Source organism: Lolium rigidum, chromosome 6 (assembly GCF_022539505.1).
Source record: "Lolium rigidum isolate FL_2022 chromosome 6, APGP_CSIRO_Lrig_0.1, whole genome shotgun sequence".
Classification (NCBI taxonomy): domain Eukaryota; kingdom Viridiplantae; phylum Streptophyta; class Magnoliopsida; order Poales; family Poaceae; genus Lolium; species Lolium rigidum.
This window is the reverse complement of record NC_061513.1, coordinates 162,153,499-162,172,714: the sequence shown is the minus strand read 5'-3', so window position 1 is coordinate 162,172,714 and position 19,216 is coordinate 162,153,499. Positions and strand designations below refer to the sequence as shown.

At 46.4% G+C, this 19,216-nt stretch overlaps 2 protein-coding genes across 2 annotated transcripts; one reads left to right on the top strand and one right to left on the bottom strand.

The window, feature by feature from the left end:
* The first annotated feature begins 1,818 nt into the window (after positions 1–1,818).
* LOC124668397 (mitogen-activated protein kinase 10-like) lies at positions 1,819–7,336 on the top strand. The gene is made up of 10 exons (XM_047205545.1): positions 1,819–1,984; positions 3,051–3,459; positions 3,986–4,113; positions 4,217–4,276; positions 4,925–5,074; positions 5,173–5,328; positions 5,446–5,657; positions 5,774–5,872; positions 6,501–6,667; positions 6,747–7,336. The coding sequence occupies exons 1-10, from the start codon at positions 1,961–1,963 to the stop codon at positions 7,178–7,180; spliced, it is 1,839 nt and encodes a 612-aa protein (XP_047061501.1). The 5' UTR covers positions 1,819–1,960; the 3' UTR covers positions 7,181–7,336.
* A 6,963-nt stretch (positions 7,337–14,299) lies between these two features.
* On the bottom strand, positions 14,300–18,852 carry LOC124660551 (CTD small phosphatase-like protein 2). The gene is made up of 7 exons (XM_047198373.1): positions 18,753–18,852; positions 17,691–17,907; positions 17,080–17,210; positions 16,422–16,524; positions 15,678–16,184; positions 14,971–15,308; positions 14,300–14,731 (listed from the first exon to the last, which is right to left on the bottom strand). Exons 2-7 carry the CDS (start codon positions 17,827–17,829, stop codon positions 14,564–14,566), a joined length of 1,386 nt encoding a protein of 461 aa, XP_047054329.1. The 5' UTR covers positions 17,830–17,907; positions 18,753–18,852; the 3' UTR covers positions 14,300–14,563.
* Positions 18,853–19,216: the final 364 nt, after the last annotated feature.

The window sequence follows — 19,216 nt, the reverse complement described above, 5'->3', positions numbered from 1 at the left end:
CCGACCGGGTATAGGTCGGGTGGCACGCCCTGCACTTCGCATCGCCGCGTGTGACCAGAAGAGCATTGCGGGCCGTCGCTCGGAGGGGTCTCAGCCAGCCGCAGCTCTAGGTTCTTCCCGGCTCTACGGTGTTGACAAGGCCGCTGCCCGCCGGTGGGTTTTGGCAGTCAACACTGTTGTGAAAATAGTTTCACCTTTTTATCTACTTATTACATGTTCAAAGAAATATTAAAATAAATTATTTCACCTTTTTATTTCACCACCTTTCCATGGAAATGGCTAGAGGACTTTGCAAAATCTAAAGCTCCGTCACTTTTGGAAGGAAGATCGAGTGAAAAAAACGTGAAAATAACCGTTTAATTTTTTTTGCAAATGGGAAAAGCTAAAAAGTTATTAAAATCACGTATGTCATACTTTAACGTTTTAAACTAGGAAAATACAAATATGTTTTTATTTGAAAACCTTCTTTCAATAGTTTCTAGTCAAAAAGTAAAAACACTTTCTAGTTTTGTATTTCAGTCTTTTTGTAGACTTCAATCAAATATTCCCTGCCATGTGTATTTATATGATAAGCAATGAATGCCATGATATCAAATCCTAGAGTGCCTTAACAGACAAATTTATACTCAACATGAGGACGAGCATAGAAACTAATCGAAAAGTAGAGAGAGATATCACCATAACCGATGGACAACATGCATCCAATATGTTTATGTGGTGAAATGTATCGAGCATAGCCATTTATGCCTAGACAACAAAAGATGATTGCCCTGAATGAAAATCAAATAATTTATGTCCATCACATATGACTTATATTGGTGCTATACATTTTTTTGAAGGAGATCGCACTATACTTCCAGCATAGAAAAAATCAACTACAAGTAAATCGCGCATGTAACACTTGAACATTGTTAATCTTAACTAGGCAAGTAGAAAAGGATGAATTATGAGTAAATCGCACATGTAACACTTGAACCTTGTTAATCTTAACTAGGTCAAGTAGAAATATGTTTCACATTTTGATATCAATGTGAACATATCAATAGAAAAAATCTTTGCAAAAAAATTTAGAACCAAATTATTACTTTTAAATATCACAATGGGCATTATGGTAAGCAATAAATGCCATGATACCAAATCCTAAAATACAAACCCTAACAAGAGCGAGCATGGAAACTAGCCTAAAAATAGAATGAGAACCATAACCAATCGCCAAGATACATGGCGGCACACAAGGGAATCGGGCATAATTTGCCACTTATGAAGAGACAACAAAAGAGAGATTGACCTGAATAAAAACCACAAAAAATTTCCCCCGTCATCACTGGCCGCCCACCAGTAACTACCCCTAGCGTAGTAGGACTACCGTACATGGTGCATCAGCATTGAATGGAGTCAGAAAAGATGCGGATCGGACGGCGCCCAACCCACTCCACACGCGACTCACGATAGCCGGCCAACCAGCAAGTGAGGGCCCAGGGGCAATCTCGTCCAAGCACGGAAATCAAAGCACCCATTTCCGCTCGCCGGATTCATTGATGGCAAACAACAAAAAGAAGGAAGCACACCACCTCTCCTCTCCACCCGTCGTCCTCTTCCTTTCTCTCTCCCTCTATTCCCCTCCCGGAGCTCGAGCTCGGACCCCGAGAGGAGGAGGAGGAGAGAGAGAGAGGGAGAGAGCGGGAGCCCTAGCCCTTGCCCCGCCGACGCGTCGCTAGGGTTAGGGTCTCCCCGCCCCATCTCCACACAGTGTTCCGCCATCCCTTCGTCGTCGCCTCACGCGATCCGGCGCCCTGCGGCGTGTGCGCGCTTTCGGCCTCGGCGGCGCGGCGCGAGCAAATGCTGTGTGTCTGACCGTTGATTTGGAGGGTGCTGCTGTTGTTCTTGTCGCCGCCTGCGGAGCGGAGCGGCCGACAGGCGCGGCCTTGTTTGAAGAGGTTCCGTCCGAGATCCGGCCAAGATGCAGCAGGATCAGCGCAAGAAGGTGGGCTCCTGCTTATTTCGAACATTTTCAGTGTGTATCCATTCCTCCGTACCTGAGCTCTGCCGCCGCGGCGATTCTTTTTCTATGGAGAATGCTTAATTTGCTTTGATTTGCCCCCCTGCCTGCCCGTCCAAAAGCTCGTCTTCCTATTCTGCTCGGCACGATTTCTTGTTTCTGCTGAAAGGACACGTATCGCTCCGGTAGTTCTGTCGTCCCGCCGTGCTGTCATTCTTATTCCTGTTATTTTAGGCAATTCACAAGTTTGAATTTTCAGTTTTTATTCCCAGAAAAGGTCGGTATTTTCGGCCTAATTCTACTCTCTTCTGAGCCGTTTCCCCGATCTTCTCCCTCTCCAATCTGGTATGACCATGTCACTGCGTTCCCGCCTTCATCTCCCTCTCCGCAGTATATTCTTCTACATGTTCCATGCGTTTTATGCAATCCCATCGCATCCCGCAGTCTTCCTTCCATATTTGGGAAAAAGGTCAAATTCGGTGCTCCTAGCTATAACAGGGTGAATTTCGGGTAACTCACATGCAAAAAAAGTTGACCGCGTTCCGTGACCTCCAGAGGCCGCCCGCCCGCGCAAAGACGCAGCGGCCGTTGCTTTTCCCTGTCGGTGGGCAACGCTGTTGCCTTTCCTTGCGGGGCTCTCTCCCGATCTGTGCACGACCACTCGACTTCACAATTCTTGCGTGCGAGTATTCCATTTCGCCAGAGATTGCTTCAAGACCTTGCTTCCAAAGCTTTTTTTTTTCTTTCTTATTGGTCTGCCGACAAAACAGTTGAATTTTGCACCTATCCTGCTTGTTGTAGTTTTTCAATGATCAAGTGTCCTCCATTAAAAAGTATCGGGAGATCTGCCATCATTTCTGCGACCCACCACCTGGCCTGCCATCTCTGGTTTGCTCCATCGACAGCGTGGCATTAATTGTTTGTATATGATGATTGCGTGAACTGATGGTCCAATGATCATTGAGCCTGTATGCCACTTGGGGGCTTCTAACGAGCTTCCATTTACAGATTGTGAAGGTCACCTAACACAATGTCTGCAATTATTTTCCAGAGTTCCGCGGAGGCCGAGTTCTTCACGGAGTATGGCGACGCAAGTCGATACAAGATCCAGGAAATCGTTGGCAAGGGCAGCTACGGTGTCGTGTGCTCTGCAATAGATGTCCACACCGGAGAGAAAGTGGCGATAAAGAAGATACATGATATCTTTGAGCACATCTCTGATGCTGCGCGGATTCTCCGTGAGATCAAGCTTCTGAGGCTCCTGAGACATCCTGACATTGTTGAGATAAAGCATATCATGTTACCTCCATCCAGAAGAGACTTCAAAGATATATATGTTGTTTTCGAGCTCATGGAGTCTGATCTCCACCAAGTTATAAAGGCCAACGATGACTTGACCAAGGAGCATTACCAGTTCTTTCTCTACCAGTTACTCCGGGCTCTCAAGTACATTCACACTGGTAGGTAACATCGCTATACATGTCCAGTTAGATTTACTAGCTATCTAGCCCTCTGTTTACGGTTGCAGTATGTAAAGTATTTCTAGCATATCATTTTCCATATACCATATACCAATATTAGATTAGCTGAAGTTCCTACATTTGTAGCGATAAACTTGAACCAACTACTGTCATACTGGTTGGGTAGGGGGAAAGAGGTGATAAATATATGCCCTCGCTTGAATCCCAAATGTGCACTGAAACAGTTTCTTTGTAGGTATGCATTAGGGAATGCACATCAGATCAGGTTTGCTTACATATATAGAGTGCATTGTTCTTGTTTCCTCACCACTTATAGAGTTTTTAGATTAAATATTTTGCTCGCATTTTCTCATATTTGCTGGAAATGATACTCCTGTGTGATGGTAGTCTTCTTAACAACTAACTATAAAGGACTATCAACAAAATTTGGATAAACATCATGTGCAGACATGCTCCTTTTTCTGCCTGTACTCTTTGCTGATACTATGACCATATGTAATTGCAGCCAACGTTTATCACCGGGACCTAAAGCCAAAGAACATATTGGCAAATTCTAACTGCAAACTGAAAATTTGTGATTTTGGATTGGCACGAGTTGCATTCAACGATACCCCGACAACAATCTTTTGGACGGTATGTTCAGATATTCAACTTATTAGTTATCTGTCGCCCTTACATTTCTGACTTCTTGCATGTGAGCTGATTATGATGACATCTTTGTTCCATTGCACCTCAGGACTATGTTGCAACAAGATGGTATAGAGCTCCAGAGCTCTGTGGGTCCTTCTTTTCAAAGGTAAGCTTCCCTCCATTGTTGCAGTCTCTTGGTTGATTTTATTTGTTCGAACACTGAGCGGGCAGCCTGACACAACAGAAGACTGATTGTGCTACACTTCTATATCATGGATCTTTGCTTACCATCAATCGAACTATAAATCGACTCATTCTTCTTCGATGACTGGTCCATTAGCTTTTTCCAATCTTGTTTAAGCTGTGGCATAATACCTCATTCCTCCTACAAATCTTTTATAATGATTACCTTCTGTTAAATCAACCTCTTGGAGCAGATGTTTTAATATTTCCCTGTGGAAAGCTAATTTAAGCTGTAAACTATTGCGTTCAATTTTGTTTACTCGTGTCCTTTTCACATACTTGATCGTGCGTACAGTGCATAAACATAAAGTTGATCTGTTTTCCTGTTGATCTATGCTCCAGTGAATTCTGACTTATTGTTCTTGGATGAGCTGTTAAAAATCATATGATTTATATTTGGATTAAGACTTGCTAAAACATGTCAGGCATCGTTATATTGATTATTCTTGAGGAACATTATCATGATGCTTGTACTGATAAACACTAAATGACTTTGTTACTCATGCATGTTTAAATGTTGTCTTGGTTTTTTATTAACGCAAATGCTCTGCTATTCCCCAAAAACTTGCAGTATACACCAGCTATTGATGTCTGGAGCATTGGATGCATCTTTGCTGAGGTTTTGACAGGGAAACCTTTGTTTCCTGGTAAAAATGTTGTACATCAGTTAGATTTGATGACAGATCTTCTGGGCACACCGTCCATGGATACAATTTCTCGGGTATGATACTGGTTTTATTTGGGAAGCCTTTTGTAGTCTATTTGGTAGGTGTTATACATGTCACCGAAGGTTGACACTGATAATTTCTTCCTTTTCAGGTCCGGAATGAGAAAGCAAGGAGGTATCTGAGCAGCATGAGAAAGAAAGAGCCAATTCCATTTTCGCATAAGTTCCCTAATGCAGATCCTTTGGCCTTAGACCTTTTGCAAAGGCTTTTAGCATTCGATCCGAAGGACCGCCCAACCGCTGAAGAGGTAACTGCATTGTTAGTGTTCTACAGTCTTATTTATCTCAAAAGCAGTGTTCTCTATTTTTGAGTTAATTGAGGTTCATAAAGTGACATTTATTTGGATACTCGTGGCTTTTTTCAGTCACTGTCTCATCCCTACTTCAAAGGGCTTGCCAAGATTGAGAGAGAACCATCCTGCCAACCAATCACAAAAATGGAGTTCGAGTTTGAGCGTAGAAGAGTAACAAAAGATGATATAAGGGAGCTTATCTTTCGTGAGATACTGGAATACCATCCACAATTGCTCAAAGACTACACCAATGGCACTGAGAGGACAACCTTTCTATACCCAAGGTTTCAGCAACAATACTCTTGGAAATATATGGTGCTTTTGCACATGTTTTCCCTTTGTTTTCATTGTATCTTTGCTGTCTACTGACAGCGACACTTCTTTACCCGTGTTTATGCAGTGCCGTTGATCAATTCAGGAAGCAATTTGCTCATCTCGAAGAAAATACTGAAAATGGCCCTGTAGTTCCAATGGATAGAAAGCACACCTCTCTTCCTAGGTAACTTTTAAACGCTCCATGATGTTTACATTTCTCTATCTTTTGTTATACTAGCAGCAGGAGTTCAAAACAGCTTGGTCCAGGTCACAGTTTGGAACTTTGCCGCGATTCGACTCATCCAATGACAATGTTGAAATGGGCCTATGCTGACGTGACACAAGGAAAACATTTTGGACTTCAGTGTCTGTAGCTAAGATGTCAAATTGAATGTGCCTATTCCCGTGCTCTTGCAGGACTTGAGAGCTTAGCGATATGAAACTTGTTTGGTGAATTTTTCTAGATAGAAACAGGACAACAAAAATCATTTTTTCCTAGAACTGAAATTATGTGTAAGCCACCCCCAACAGTTTTTGACAATGCCCAAAGGGAAAAAAACAAACTGAAATAACTCAATGATTATTTTAGAAACATTGTCCTATTTCCTAACCAAATACCATCTTTAAACTCATATTGCTAAAAAAACATAAAAATATGGCAGAACTATGGGGTACAAATAACTCAGATGCTCACATCCTTTTAGTTGATTTCTGCGCATTCATGCAGGATAATAGTATCAAATTCTCAGTCTCCTGGCTGAACATCTAGATCTTGTGAATGGAATCGTGAATCATTTGCCAACGTTTTGCAGGTCAACTATAGTTCACTCAGCTCCAATTCATGGCAAGGAACAACCCCGTATTGGCCCATCACGGGATAAACCTTTGTCTGAGGAGTCTTATAGAAATTCTCGAGATTCAGAAATATATTCTGCCAATCTCCAGAGGACCTCACAGGCTCCACAAAGAGTGCCAACAGGTGCTTTTAGTTATGCTTAACATACGTGCTTGGATGATACTAGCTTAATCTAACCATGTAATGCCTCTTAATTTTACAGCAAGACCTGGAAGAGTTGTTGGTCCAGTTCAGCCTTATGAAAATGGTGGCATCAATGATCCATATGACCCACGAAGAGTGGTAATGAACTCAGGCTATCCTCCCCAACAACAAATCCCACAAACATACGGTTATTATCAGACGCCAGCAAAGTCAGCTTGCTCTGAGCCGTTGCAGGCTGAAAGGTATACGCTGCACCAGCAGGCCTATGCTTGTGCAAACAGTTCAACTGTGCCCGATGTTGCTCTGGACATGAGAGCACCCCCTTTCCATCAATCATCAGGGCCGAAAAGGGGTTCTTCCGATAGGTTGTCAGCAGAGACAAACCTATACACGAGATCCCTTAACGGCATTGCTGCAACTACATCAGGAGTGGCGGCAAGTGCTCACAGAAAGGTCAGCGTTGTTCCCTATGGCATGTCGCAGATGTATTAGTGGTCAAAATCATGATACATCTGACATGCCTTTCTGGAGCTATGCTGCTGGCCAGTGGCGAAACAGTGAGAAACAAACAACGCATCAAGCTAGGGTGGATGCGGCGAAGTTCACAGCGCAGGGCAGCTCAGGGTTCATGATATTTGCAGTGTTGCCCTGCTTGTATTCCCTGTCTGATAAGGATGCACATCCAACCGTGTTCAACTTCTTCGCGCTGTTTGGGCCATCAGCTTGTATCTGCCTGTGTGCCCTTTCGCCACAATGGAAGGGGGTAGTCCAGTGGCTTGTAATCTGAGCAATTTAGGCGCCAAATATTTTTCTAGAGTGAGGAGACAGAAGGGAAAGGAGGGAATACTAACCCATTTGCGGTTGTATAGAGATGTTTGTCATCAATGTGCAACTTCAGAAAGATATAAACTTACAAAACACACAGTTGCTTGGCTTCTGGTGCTTGTTTTGGGTGGAATCTTTACCTGTCATGTGGGTCCGAAAATGAAGTGATAAAACTGAATTAGAATTGATAAACAATAATAACGTACAGCTGGTCAAATCAGTGGTAACTTTCCAAACTCAGGTAACTAAATTTAAGGTGCATATTTGGCCGTTGGACTTCAATACATAGGAACATGGTCATCCAGGGGGTTTAAATTGCAATTAGTGCATATGTCGGACCGGCTTGACCAGGGTTTAACTTGTGGAACACTCCTTGGCTAAACCCTAAAGCCAAAAGATGTTGCCCTAACTATCTTCCCAATTACGAAGACAACCAATGGAAATGTGAAAAGGGGCCCTCTTGGACAATGTTTCACCATAAATACATTGGCGGGAATCAACATACAAAAACTCATGAAGTTTTTTCCCCCAAGGATGGCCCAAGGTGCATCTCAACAACGCAACAACAAACACCATCACTTGGAAACTCGCTGCTTTTAGGTCATACTCTGCTGTTTGGTCCTATTATGCCTAGTCCGAGGACATCATTACAATGACGATGAGACCAGTCATTTGGAGCAATTGGGCGTCCCTAAAATGCAAATTTTATGTGCTAATCATTTTTCAAGATAAAGTATGGACTGCTGAGCAACATGGGTGGCCTTTGCCAGCTATGTAGTAGAGCCGGGAAACACGTGCTCACCTCCTCTTTGGATGTTGTATATCGCTCCACATACGGGGTATGATTCGTGCTTATCTCGGTCTAGTGAACATGAACATCAACTCTTGGGACAAATTCAACTCGGTCAAGGAATGGCGGTCCTTCATTATTCATCTTTGCCCTCAATTAAAGAAACGAGAGTTCTTTGGTAATAATTTATCCTTGCCCTCAACCATAGTTGCAAGATTAAGCATGAAGCTATGGGATGGGGTATCTCTTGGGCAAAACATTGAGTTCAATCATGGCACGGGAGTTTAGTCTTTGCTTGTTTCCCTTGCCTTCGGACAACTAATGTACATTTTGAACCTCTGTAGTCAATGAAATGAGGCAAACCTTTTTGCTCTGTTTTTTTTTAAAATATAACTCCTGTATGAGGAACAGGGTTGATAACACAGGGATGGGAAGCAGGGTGGAACACATCATCTTAGAGAGAACTGTTGGCCTGATGCTGGAGATAATGGAGGTGAATAGAAAGATGGCCAAGATGTCCAATTACAAGGCCATGCTGCTGGGAGTGATAGCTCTTCTTGTTGTGTCTGTGATGCTAGCTGTGCCCTTCTCTTTTGACAGTTGATGCTAGCTGTGCTAGCTAAGTAGTTAGCTGTTGTCGGCTTGAAGTGCAAGAGTTTTTTTTTATCTGAAGTGCAGGAGTTTTTGGTTGTAATGCAAGCGGTACTGGTTGTTGGTTTAAACCACTATATGGCTGTGGCTAGTTGATACACACACGCACTACAAAGATGACTGAACTCTTCAACGAGTGACACAAGGAGCTGAGGCAATTTGCTCTTCTCTTATTGCTGCTACTTGGTACTTTGATCAGGGATACAAGGGGTGGTATTTATAGTACTACAATATCACTAGCTAGTAGTGTGAATCAGCAGCTTTAGAGTCCAGCCGTACTGACATTCACAACGTATCTAAGCACTGCTACAATCTATGACTTACTAGTTATAGTGCGGCCATGTCTCACATTCACACTACATGTGTTTTGTGTGCTACACGCTGCATGTGCATCATGGCCGGTGCATGAGTTTATTCAACATTCACTCCCTAAGCTCATGCACTTACGGGAATCTTGATCATGCCAATTTTGGAACGCAGCTCCTCGAACTTGATCCGGCCGAGTGCTTTTGTCAAGATGTCGGCCAGCTGGTCCTCTGTTCTGACGTACTCCACTTCAGCCCGTCCGTCCTCTACGCACTCCCTGATGTAGTGGTATCTGGTTTCGATATGCTTACTGCGATCGTGGAAGACGGGATTTTTGCTGAGGGAGATCGCTGATTTGTTGTCGATGCGAAGCGTCACGCCACCAGGCGCAACCTTGTTCATGTCGCCGAGAAGACGTGCGAGCCAAACTCCTTGGCACGCTGCTGTCGTGGCTGCGACGTACTCTGCCTCGCAGGAAGACAGAGCGACGACCTTCTGCTTCTGTGACTGCCATGTGATGGGGCTCGATCCGAGGAAGAACAGCACCCCCGTCGTGCTCTTCCGATCATCGACGTCGCCGGCCATGTCACTGTCGCTGTACCCGATCAGCTTGGGATCGGTAGTCTTCCTCCCGTAGTGGCACCCGTAGGACCGTGTCCCAGCGATGTACCGGAGGACATGCTTCACTGCGGACATGTGCTCAGTGGTGGGATTCTCCATGAAGCGGCTCACGTACCCAATAGCATATGCAATGTCAGGTCGTGTGTGCACGAGGTAGCGCAAGCTCCCGACAATACTCCGGTACAGAGTAGTGTCGGCGGGTGGCGCCGTGCTCTTCTTGCTCAGCTTGAGGCGGCTCTCCATGGGAACAACAGACGGGTTGCAGTCAGCCATACCGCACTTCTCAAGTATCTTGAGTGCGTATGCTGACTGGTTGATGGTGATGCCCGTGCTGTCTTGGTGCACCTCGATACCCAGATAGAAGGTGAGTAATCCGAGGTCGCTCATCTTGAATGAGCTGGCCATCTCGTCCTTGAACCGGCTGATTTCCTTGTTGTCGTTGCCGGTGATGATCAGGTCGTCGACGTACACGCCGACAAGCAACCGTGAGGTGCCGTCACCGCGCGCGTACATCGCCTGCTCGGACGGACAACGCATGAAGCCGAGCGAGGTAAGTCTCGCGTCTAGCTTTGTGTTCCAGGCACGTGGGGCCTGTTTGAGGCCGTACAATGCCTTTTGGAGGCGGAGCACCTTATGCTCCTGTCCGGCCACCTTGAAGCCGGGAGGTTGGTCGACGTAGACCTCCTCGTTGAGGTCGCCGTTGAGGAAGGCGGTCTTGACATCCATGTGATGGACCGCCCAGCCTTCCTGCCCGGCGAGTGCGAGCAAGAGGCGTACTGATTCAAGGCGAGCCACAGGAGCGAAGACCTCGTCGTAGTCGACTCCATAGCGTTGCACGTAGCCTTTCGCAACAAGGCGCGCCTTGTGCTTGATGATGGCGCCGCGCTCGTCGCGCTTGACCTTGAAGACCCACTTCAGGCCGATTGGGCGATGGCCGGAAGGGAGGTCGACAAGGCGCCAAGTGTCATTGTCCTCGATGGATGCCATCTCCTCGAGCATCGCGCGCCGCCATGGCTCGCTTTGCTCTGCCTCAACGAGCGTGGCGGGCTCATCGGCAACTACGAACTGCAGCTCCTCTGGTTCGGGGCCGAGAGCGGCACCAGCATTGTTGATGTTGTCGAGGGTGCGGAAACGAAGAGGCTCGTCACCATTCTCGTGGCCATCCAGCGTGGCCATGGCTGCACTTGTTGGTGAGACGAAGCTGACACGCGCCGTAGGAGCCGATGTTCTAGGCGTGCTCGGCGCGTCTGTTGGAGCGGAGTTCGGCAGTGCACTCCCGTCTTCTGGAGCTGGTGCGGCGTGTGGGCCACACGGCACCTTGTAGGTGACGTACTCCACCGTGAAAGACTCACCGGAGTCCACCACAGGTTCATCACCGTCCTTGCTCCAGTTCCACCTTGCGGACTCCTCGAAGACCACATCGCGGGTGACATGGACGCGGTTGCCTACAGGGTCGTAGACCCGATAAGACTTCCCGCCGTCCTCGTAGCCGATGAAGACCATGGGCACGCTGCGGTCATCCAACTTCTTCAGGTTGGGCTTCACCACCTTCACATGTGCGACACACCCAAAGGTGCGGAAGAAGTGCACCGGCGGTCGCTCGCCATGCCAGGCCTCGTAAGGCGTCTTGCCCTCCACAGACTTGGTCGGGGCTCGGTTCAGGATGAAGACGGCTGTTGTGACCGCTTCTCCCCAAAACCTGCCCGGCATTTGTGTAGCCTTCATCATACTCCGGGCCATCTGCACCACCGTTTGGTTGCGGCGCTCGACGACGCCATTTTGCTGCGGGGAGTAGGGCGCGGTGAGGTGTCGTTGTACGCCACGGTCGGCGCAGTACTCAGAGAACTCGGTCGATGTGAACTCGCCGCCGCGATCGGTGCGCAGCGTGCGCAGCTTGCGGCCGGTCTCCACCTCCACCCGAGCCTGAAAACGCTTGATTGCCGTAGCTGCGTCATCCTTGGCGCCGAGAAGCACCAGCCACATGTACCGTGTGAGGTCGTCGATGAGGAGGATGAAGTATTTCTTCCCTCCGGGTGTGGCAGGTGTGATCGGGCCACAAAGATCACCATGCACCAAGTCGAGGCGGTGCTCGGCTCTGTACTTTGCCTTCGCCGGGAAAGGAGACCGCCGCTGCTTGCCGACCAGGCAGCTGTCGCAAAGCTGGTCGACCTGGTCGATCTGCGGCAAACCACGAACCATCCCATTTTGCGCAAGTTTACGCAGTGCATGGAAATTCAAATGGCCATACCTTGCGTGCCACCGCCATGCGGTGTCGCCGCCTACGCATGCGGAGAGGCACACAGGTTGTGCCACTGTGAGCTTGAACAGGTACAAGCGGTTCGATGCACGCTTGACCGATGCAAGAATGCGTCGTTGGCGGTCGCGGACCGTCAAGATGCCATTCTCGATGAGAGTCTGGCAGCCGACCTCGTCGAGTTGCCCGAGACTCACGATGCTTGATTTTAGACGAGGGATGAAGTAGACGCCTGTGAGCGCCCGATGGCCACCGTCGCGGTCGCTGAAGATGACGGTGCCTCGACCCTTGATGTCAACGACAGAGCCGTCGCCGAACTTGACCGTTCCAGACACGCGCTTGTCTAGCTCGGTGAAGCAAGCGGCGTGCCCGGTCATGTGGTTCGTCGCACCGGTGTCCAGGTACCAGCGCTCATCGCACTCGCCATCCGTCTTGCCGAGGTGAGCCTCAGCGCGCTCCTCGTTCAACTCCACCAAGGTGCCGGTCATGTCGTGGGTGACACCCAGCTCGCAGACCTGCGCCATTAGGAGGCCCGGGTCCTCATCCTCTTCGGCCTGAACGAGGTTTGCCTCGCCCTCGTCGCGCAGCCGTTTCCGGCACTCGTGTGCCCAGTGGCCCTTCTTGCCGCAGTAGCGGCACTTGTCGTCCTTTGCGGCTTTCGACGTGGAGCCGTTCCGGGCATTGCCGCCACTCCCACTAGGCTTGTATTTGCCGTTGCGTGGGTCGGGGCAACGTCCGGGACCACGTGCTTGTTTGCCGTAGTTTGACGCTCCGCTTTGCGCTCTCTTGGAGCGTGCGAGCCACTCTAGCTCCGTGAGCAGTAGCTGGCCGCCGGAGCCTGTGTTGTTGTCGACGTCGTTCCTCTCCTCGACCACCTTGAGCCGACCCGTCAGGTCCTCTATGGTCATGTTCTCGAGGTCGAGCAACGTCTCGATGGCGCATGCCATCTGGCTGTACTTCTTGGGCACCACGGCCAAGAACTTCAGCACCACCTTGTCCTCGGGAATATTATCACCGAGGTTGGCTAGTGCGCTCACTAGGCCGGTGAGGCGCATTGAGAATGCGTCGACGCCCTCACCGTCCTTGAACTGCAGCGCCTCATACTGCTTGCTTGCGAAGGGACTGCGCCTTCGCCTTCCGGACACGGTCGCTGCCGACGTGAATCGCCTTCAGCGTGTCCCAGGCTTCCTTCGCCGTGGCCTTGACGCCCAGCGTCGAGATCATGTCCGGCGGGACGGCGCAGAGCAGCGCCTCCATCGCTTGACGGTCGAGCTCTCGCTCAGCCGTGCCTGTCTCGATTGCCGACCACAGGCTGCGCGCCTCGAGCATGACCTGCATGAAGAGTGCCCAGTCTCCGTAGTTGGAGCGTGTGAGCGGAGGGAATTGTGTCGAGCCTGCTGCCCGTACCACTTTCTGCACTACCACCTGCGACGCCCGTGCTGGGTCGTCGAGCGTGGCAAGTGTTCCTGGTGGCGTGAGAGCAACACGGTCTCCATTCCCTACCATGGTGGATCGTTAGACTCAATGCTCTGATACCAAATGTTGGTTTAAACCACTATATGGCTGTGGCTAGTTGATACACACACGCACTACAAAGATGACTGAACTCTTCAACGAGTGACACAAGGAGCTGAGGCAATTTGCTCTTCTCTTATTGCTGCTACTTGGTACTTTGATCAGGGATACAAGGGGTGGTATTTATAGTACTACAATATCACTAGCTAGTAGTGTGAATCAGCAGCTTTAGAGTCCAGCCGTACTGACATTCACAACGTATCTAAGCACTGCTACAATCTATGACTTACTAGTTATAGTGCGGCCATGTCTCACATTCACACTACATGTGTTTTGTGTGCTACACGCTGCATGTGCATCATGGCCGGTGCATGAGTTTATTCAACACTGGTGCTATGTTTAGGGGTAGTTTATGCCTGGTTCTATGACTAATTAGTATGATACAACTACTGTATGCAATGGTAATATTTGCTAATATAAATGTTCAGTACTCAATGCAATTCTAAATATTATGCAATTTGCCAGCATGATTCTTGAGCGTGAATGGATCATTATCATCACCATACCGAATTTTGCAACTATGATGTACATGCAGATAGGGATTGGGATGGCAGCACCACAAAATGTTTTCATAGGTGTCAGAGGTCCCTTTGAGCAAAATTGGATCCAGATCACTTTATTCATTACTATAGTTTATGTACAAGGATCTGCGGACACACAAAGCCGAAAAACAATACATATACAAACCATGGTGACGTACGACTGCAGTTTATGCTTGCTATTTGTAACAGCCAACATAACATAAATGGTGAATGTGGGTCCTATACCTAATTTCCCAAGAATTGCGCGCACCATATAGTCGGTGGAAGTTCACTGGCAGGACCAGTACTACATGATAATCATGCATCTAAATCTAATCCTGCTGTCGGATGCTGTGGAAAGTTTTTGAGATTAGTGGCCTTACATCCTCTGCATCTACAAGAGTCTCAAGGAACGGGAGTAACTCAACTAATTCCTTGTCACAGGGGTCATCAAACCAGCTCTTTATAGGTATACCATTATCCACTTGCAACTGGAAAACCTGAAAGAAGGGGGGCTTTAGTTACAATAGATCCATAAGAGTATTCAAGAGTTGTAAAGCCCTATTGAAGAGGCAACACAACAGTTTTGATTCAAAAGGAAGCAACTAGACCCTTGCAAATCACAGATCATAGACCTAGATATTGAAGCTACTAGATGGAAAGCTAAAAGCTATGAGCAGAAACATTTCTGCCTGTGGAAATTAAAAGCATAAACCTGATATTTTGGAAGGAATGTTACCTGAGGCGTATTGTCGATAATTGCAACTTTTGCCAAGTGGACTCCTAGAATTGTCAGGTCTTTTGTATAGCTACCATCAGAGAATATACATGACTCACGATAAAGTCGTTGTGAGATCAATTTTCCTTCAGGGTCGAGTCTATCTATTATCTGCTCGGCATAGATTTTCTGACTAGCTGTGAAAATGACAAGCTCAAACATCTGAGCTACCTTCTCAAGGAACATCTTCAGGTGGGGCCTTTGCCTTACATAGACTGTATGGTCTTTCATATTGAAGAAAACTTGAATGCTGAAATCAGCTATGTCACAGTGATCTAATGTTGAATGGACAAGAGTCTCTGCATAAGAAAAATGGTTAGACTATCTTAGACAAAGATATCAATCATGGTAAGAATGTTTATATCGCAACTGAATTTTACTTTTCGTTCAGAAAGCTGAATTTTATAATCCTGAAGATAATGCTGCCTAATACATGTTTTTCCCTTGCTTCAAGGTGTTATATAACAGTTTATCATAAACTTTCTTGCCGTATCCAGCGGACGTAATCTGAAGATCCATAAACTTTTTTTTTCTAAAATATATAAAAAAACCTCTGCTTTGTACATCACTAAGCATACAGGATGGCAGCATATACTTAAGTCACAATTACTATAAGAAAGAAACATTCAGAAGTTTAGTTTAATGATGCCAAGTAATTGCTTGCTTACCATCCAAATCAAGCACAAGAGTGACATGCTTTGTTCTCACTGGTGATTTGCGTAGACGGTAGGGTGAATCAACATCCATTAAATCAGGCAGACCTCTAGAGTGTAGCTTTTCATCAACATATTCAGTTCCTATCACACCATGAGAGGCAGAAGTACTTTCGGTTTCTGAATCCGATGGTTTCATCTGAAGGTACAAGGATGTGTCATCAGGGTCTATTGTAATGTCGTCGGCTGGAGCCTTATTGGTCGTGTTACTTGGTTCCTCTGTATCATTGAGAGATAGGAGTGCCACAGGCCGCTCTACCAAGTCAATAATGTTCATACAATCATGAGAGGAAGTACTGACATCATTTGTAAATCCCATTATGCTATCAAATTGTACATCAGAAAAGCTTTCTGAGAAATAGAAGTCCAGAACATCCCAAACTTGCAGTTCGGTTGTATTACTGTAGCCTTCATCATTGCCACTAAGAATCAGCTGAAGGAACTCAGTGCTTTCATCCATTGCTGCAACCACAGACCAAGAAAAGAAAAGGATCAGCACATTCAGCTACCAAATAGTATTAGATAGAAAGATAAGAACTGGATAGCATGATAAAGACAAACAGCAAAATATGTATATGATGTAGCAACATATAGTACTACTATACAATACTGGAAACGCAGGGATAAATGAAACCTAAAATCAAAATGCTGCAGTAATTCAGAAACTGACAAGATTGGAAGAGTTGAAAGCCGCATTACCTGTAGCATTGTAGTTCACATCTTTTAACTGAATATCACTGTAGATTGGATTAGCTGATAGGATGGTTTCAAGGCCAGATGACGACGGAATGGATATTGGAACCTACAGATATTAAATAGTAGTTTGAATATTCCACACTCCAGAATTCATAACTTGACAGAAATAGCAGTTCTTCGAAGCAGAGGAAATGGATAATGCTATTTTAGATTTGCAAAAAGTAGTTGAGAACCATTATCTGGGTTAACTTGTGCTGAGATAGTGCACTATATCTAAGCAGAGTGCTCGGAACTTGAGAGCAGAAAGCTGGTAGTAGTCAGGGAGTTGACACTCAAACATTACTTTATGTATTTAAAGCGTATCATGAATTAGTGTCATTCTACGAACTACTGAAAAATTAAAGTTGCAGGAAACAATCATAGTTAAGGAGTACAGGTTTGTTATTTCCAGTCCAATCACATAGCATTAGCAATCATGGTTTCATGAAGATCACACTGTGAAATATGAACCAAAGGCATTTGCTTCCGAGAACTAGAGAATATCAACCAAAGTACCAAACAACAAGAAGTTATGGTATGAAATGCAGAGACCAGAAGCAGAATTATGCATTTTTTTAACCAGGAACCAAATTTCAATTAACGAAAATAGAAGGCTAATCACCATAGATCTCGAACCGCATGACAAGAACGACAGTGGCAGTAAATCGGTGGCTGCTGTGTCGGATTCACCCTGCACCAAGCTGACTTCAGCGATTGCAATGTCTTCCCCTGATACTTCAGTAGTAGAGCAGACTGCAAACGAACAATTAATCAAATTGCAGTGCAAACGAACAGCAAATCAGTGGAGTTATAAAACAAGCAAATGTCTGGGCGTTCAAAAACAGAAGGTAATTGGAGAATTTGGTGCTGGGGAGAGGCGCACATATATATACCAGTATTCTAATCTTTCATCTTTGTGCGCAGCACATATCTCGCCCAGTATTTCATTTCTGTGGAAGGTTTGTTTCATAGCGTTTGTTAACATTATTGTGAAAAAAGTCTCTTGGCGTTTGTTAACTTCATACGTTGATTCATATATGAAGGATGAACATGCATTAACATAACAGGTGTGGAGTACTGGAACCGATAACTCTGTATCCGAGGAAGTGTATGTGCTCAAATAATCGGCCCTGTGCAGGTGTGTTCTAAGCGGAAAATTATGGATCCACTGAGAGGGAAAAGATCAAACAAGTGTAACTAATTAACTCAGAATGGAAAGTATGCAGACTTTACCATTTTGCTGGCCTGTCAGCGTTGACCCCACCGCCGCTTGTTCGAATGCAGCCTCTCGAAACTGTGATTCTTCCAGTATTTCAGGTGAGGTGTAGAATGCATGGAACTCCTGCGCCCCTAAACAGTCGGTGCTTAACATTTTATTGATCCTTAATGCAGTTCATACGCAAAAAGCATGCCGAAAGTACTGCAGATCCAGTAGGTAGGAAAAGGCCAACTGTTGAGACATTTGATATCACTGAATAATATTAGTGGAGAAAAGTGAAGCCAGTAAAAATCAAGAGCCTACTGAACATTCTTTAGCAGAGTAGTAGTTCTTAACAAACTAAGCTGAGCAGCCAACTATTGTTTTTACAAAAAAAATCTTGTATCCATAAAACTGTAGCTAAATACTACTAGTACTTGTATATGGACCATACAAAAAAAAAATGCTACTCATGCATACAGCAAGTGAATGGACCAACCAAACAGCCCCTGTTAATTTGATAGTATGTCCATAAATCTAAGAACGCCTATCAAGCAAACACCATCGAAAGTTCTCCATTTCTAAATATTTCTGTTTAACACTTTGCCCAGTAGTACAAATCTTCCGTCCATGATCCATCTTAGTTCACAGGAACTCCCCACATCACATGAGACCAAAAAAAAAAAGGCACGCTTCCGCCCGTTCCCCCCTTAAGTAATCGAGCTTAGGAGAGCAGAAATCCAGCGACCAAGCTATGATTCCAACGACCTAGATAGTTCTGTTGGGCCCAAAACTGGCTTAAACTCGCAGAATCAGCTCACGGACCGCCGGACTAGAATACGCAAATCACACCAATACTTTGACGGTTTGACCCACCAGCAACAGCAAGAGCTGAATCAAACTAATACCGTAACACCGTCAAGTTTGCACCAAGTTAGGCAGGCAAACTTATCCCTCCTGAATTGAACAAGACCCACACGAATCACGCACAAAAGAGAGTAGGAAAACCAAAGAGTGCTACTGCTAATCCAACGACGAGCGATGAATTAAGCTTATGAAATCCCCCACCACCAAAGCAGAGCAGGAGAGAGATGTACCGAGTCACGAAGCTGTCGCCGCCGTAGCCTTCTTCAGCACAGCCTCCTCGTGCTCGCAAGGTCGGTCTTGGTCGGTCTCGCACACAAGGAGGATGGAAGCAAGCAAAGCAGGCGCGCAAGGGGGAGAGAGGGATGGAGGGAGAGAGAGCACAACAGGTAGGGGACAGCTCGATCGCTCGCTAATCCCGCACCACATACTCTATACGACCGATCCGCGTTCGGCAGGCCAAACCGCCGGTATCACCCACCTCTCTCGCTGACACGTGGGGCACGTCGCGCCGGACCCACCTGACAGCGGCTTAGCGAGGATGGTTTTGGGTCAGCGTCGCGGGTTGCGGCTCCCCTTCCTCGCAACGATCATTCCCCTGTTTAGTACGCGCGACCGTACCGCTATCCGTAAGCACTGGCTGACAGGTGAGCCCGGGTTGGGGTTGGGCCCGGCTGTCATGTAGGAAGTGGTGGTG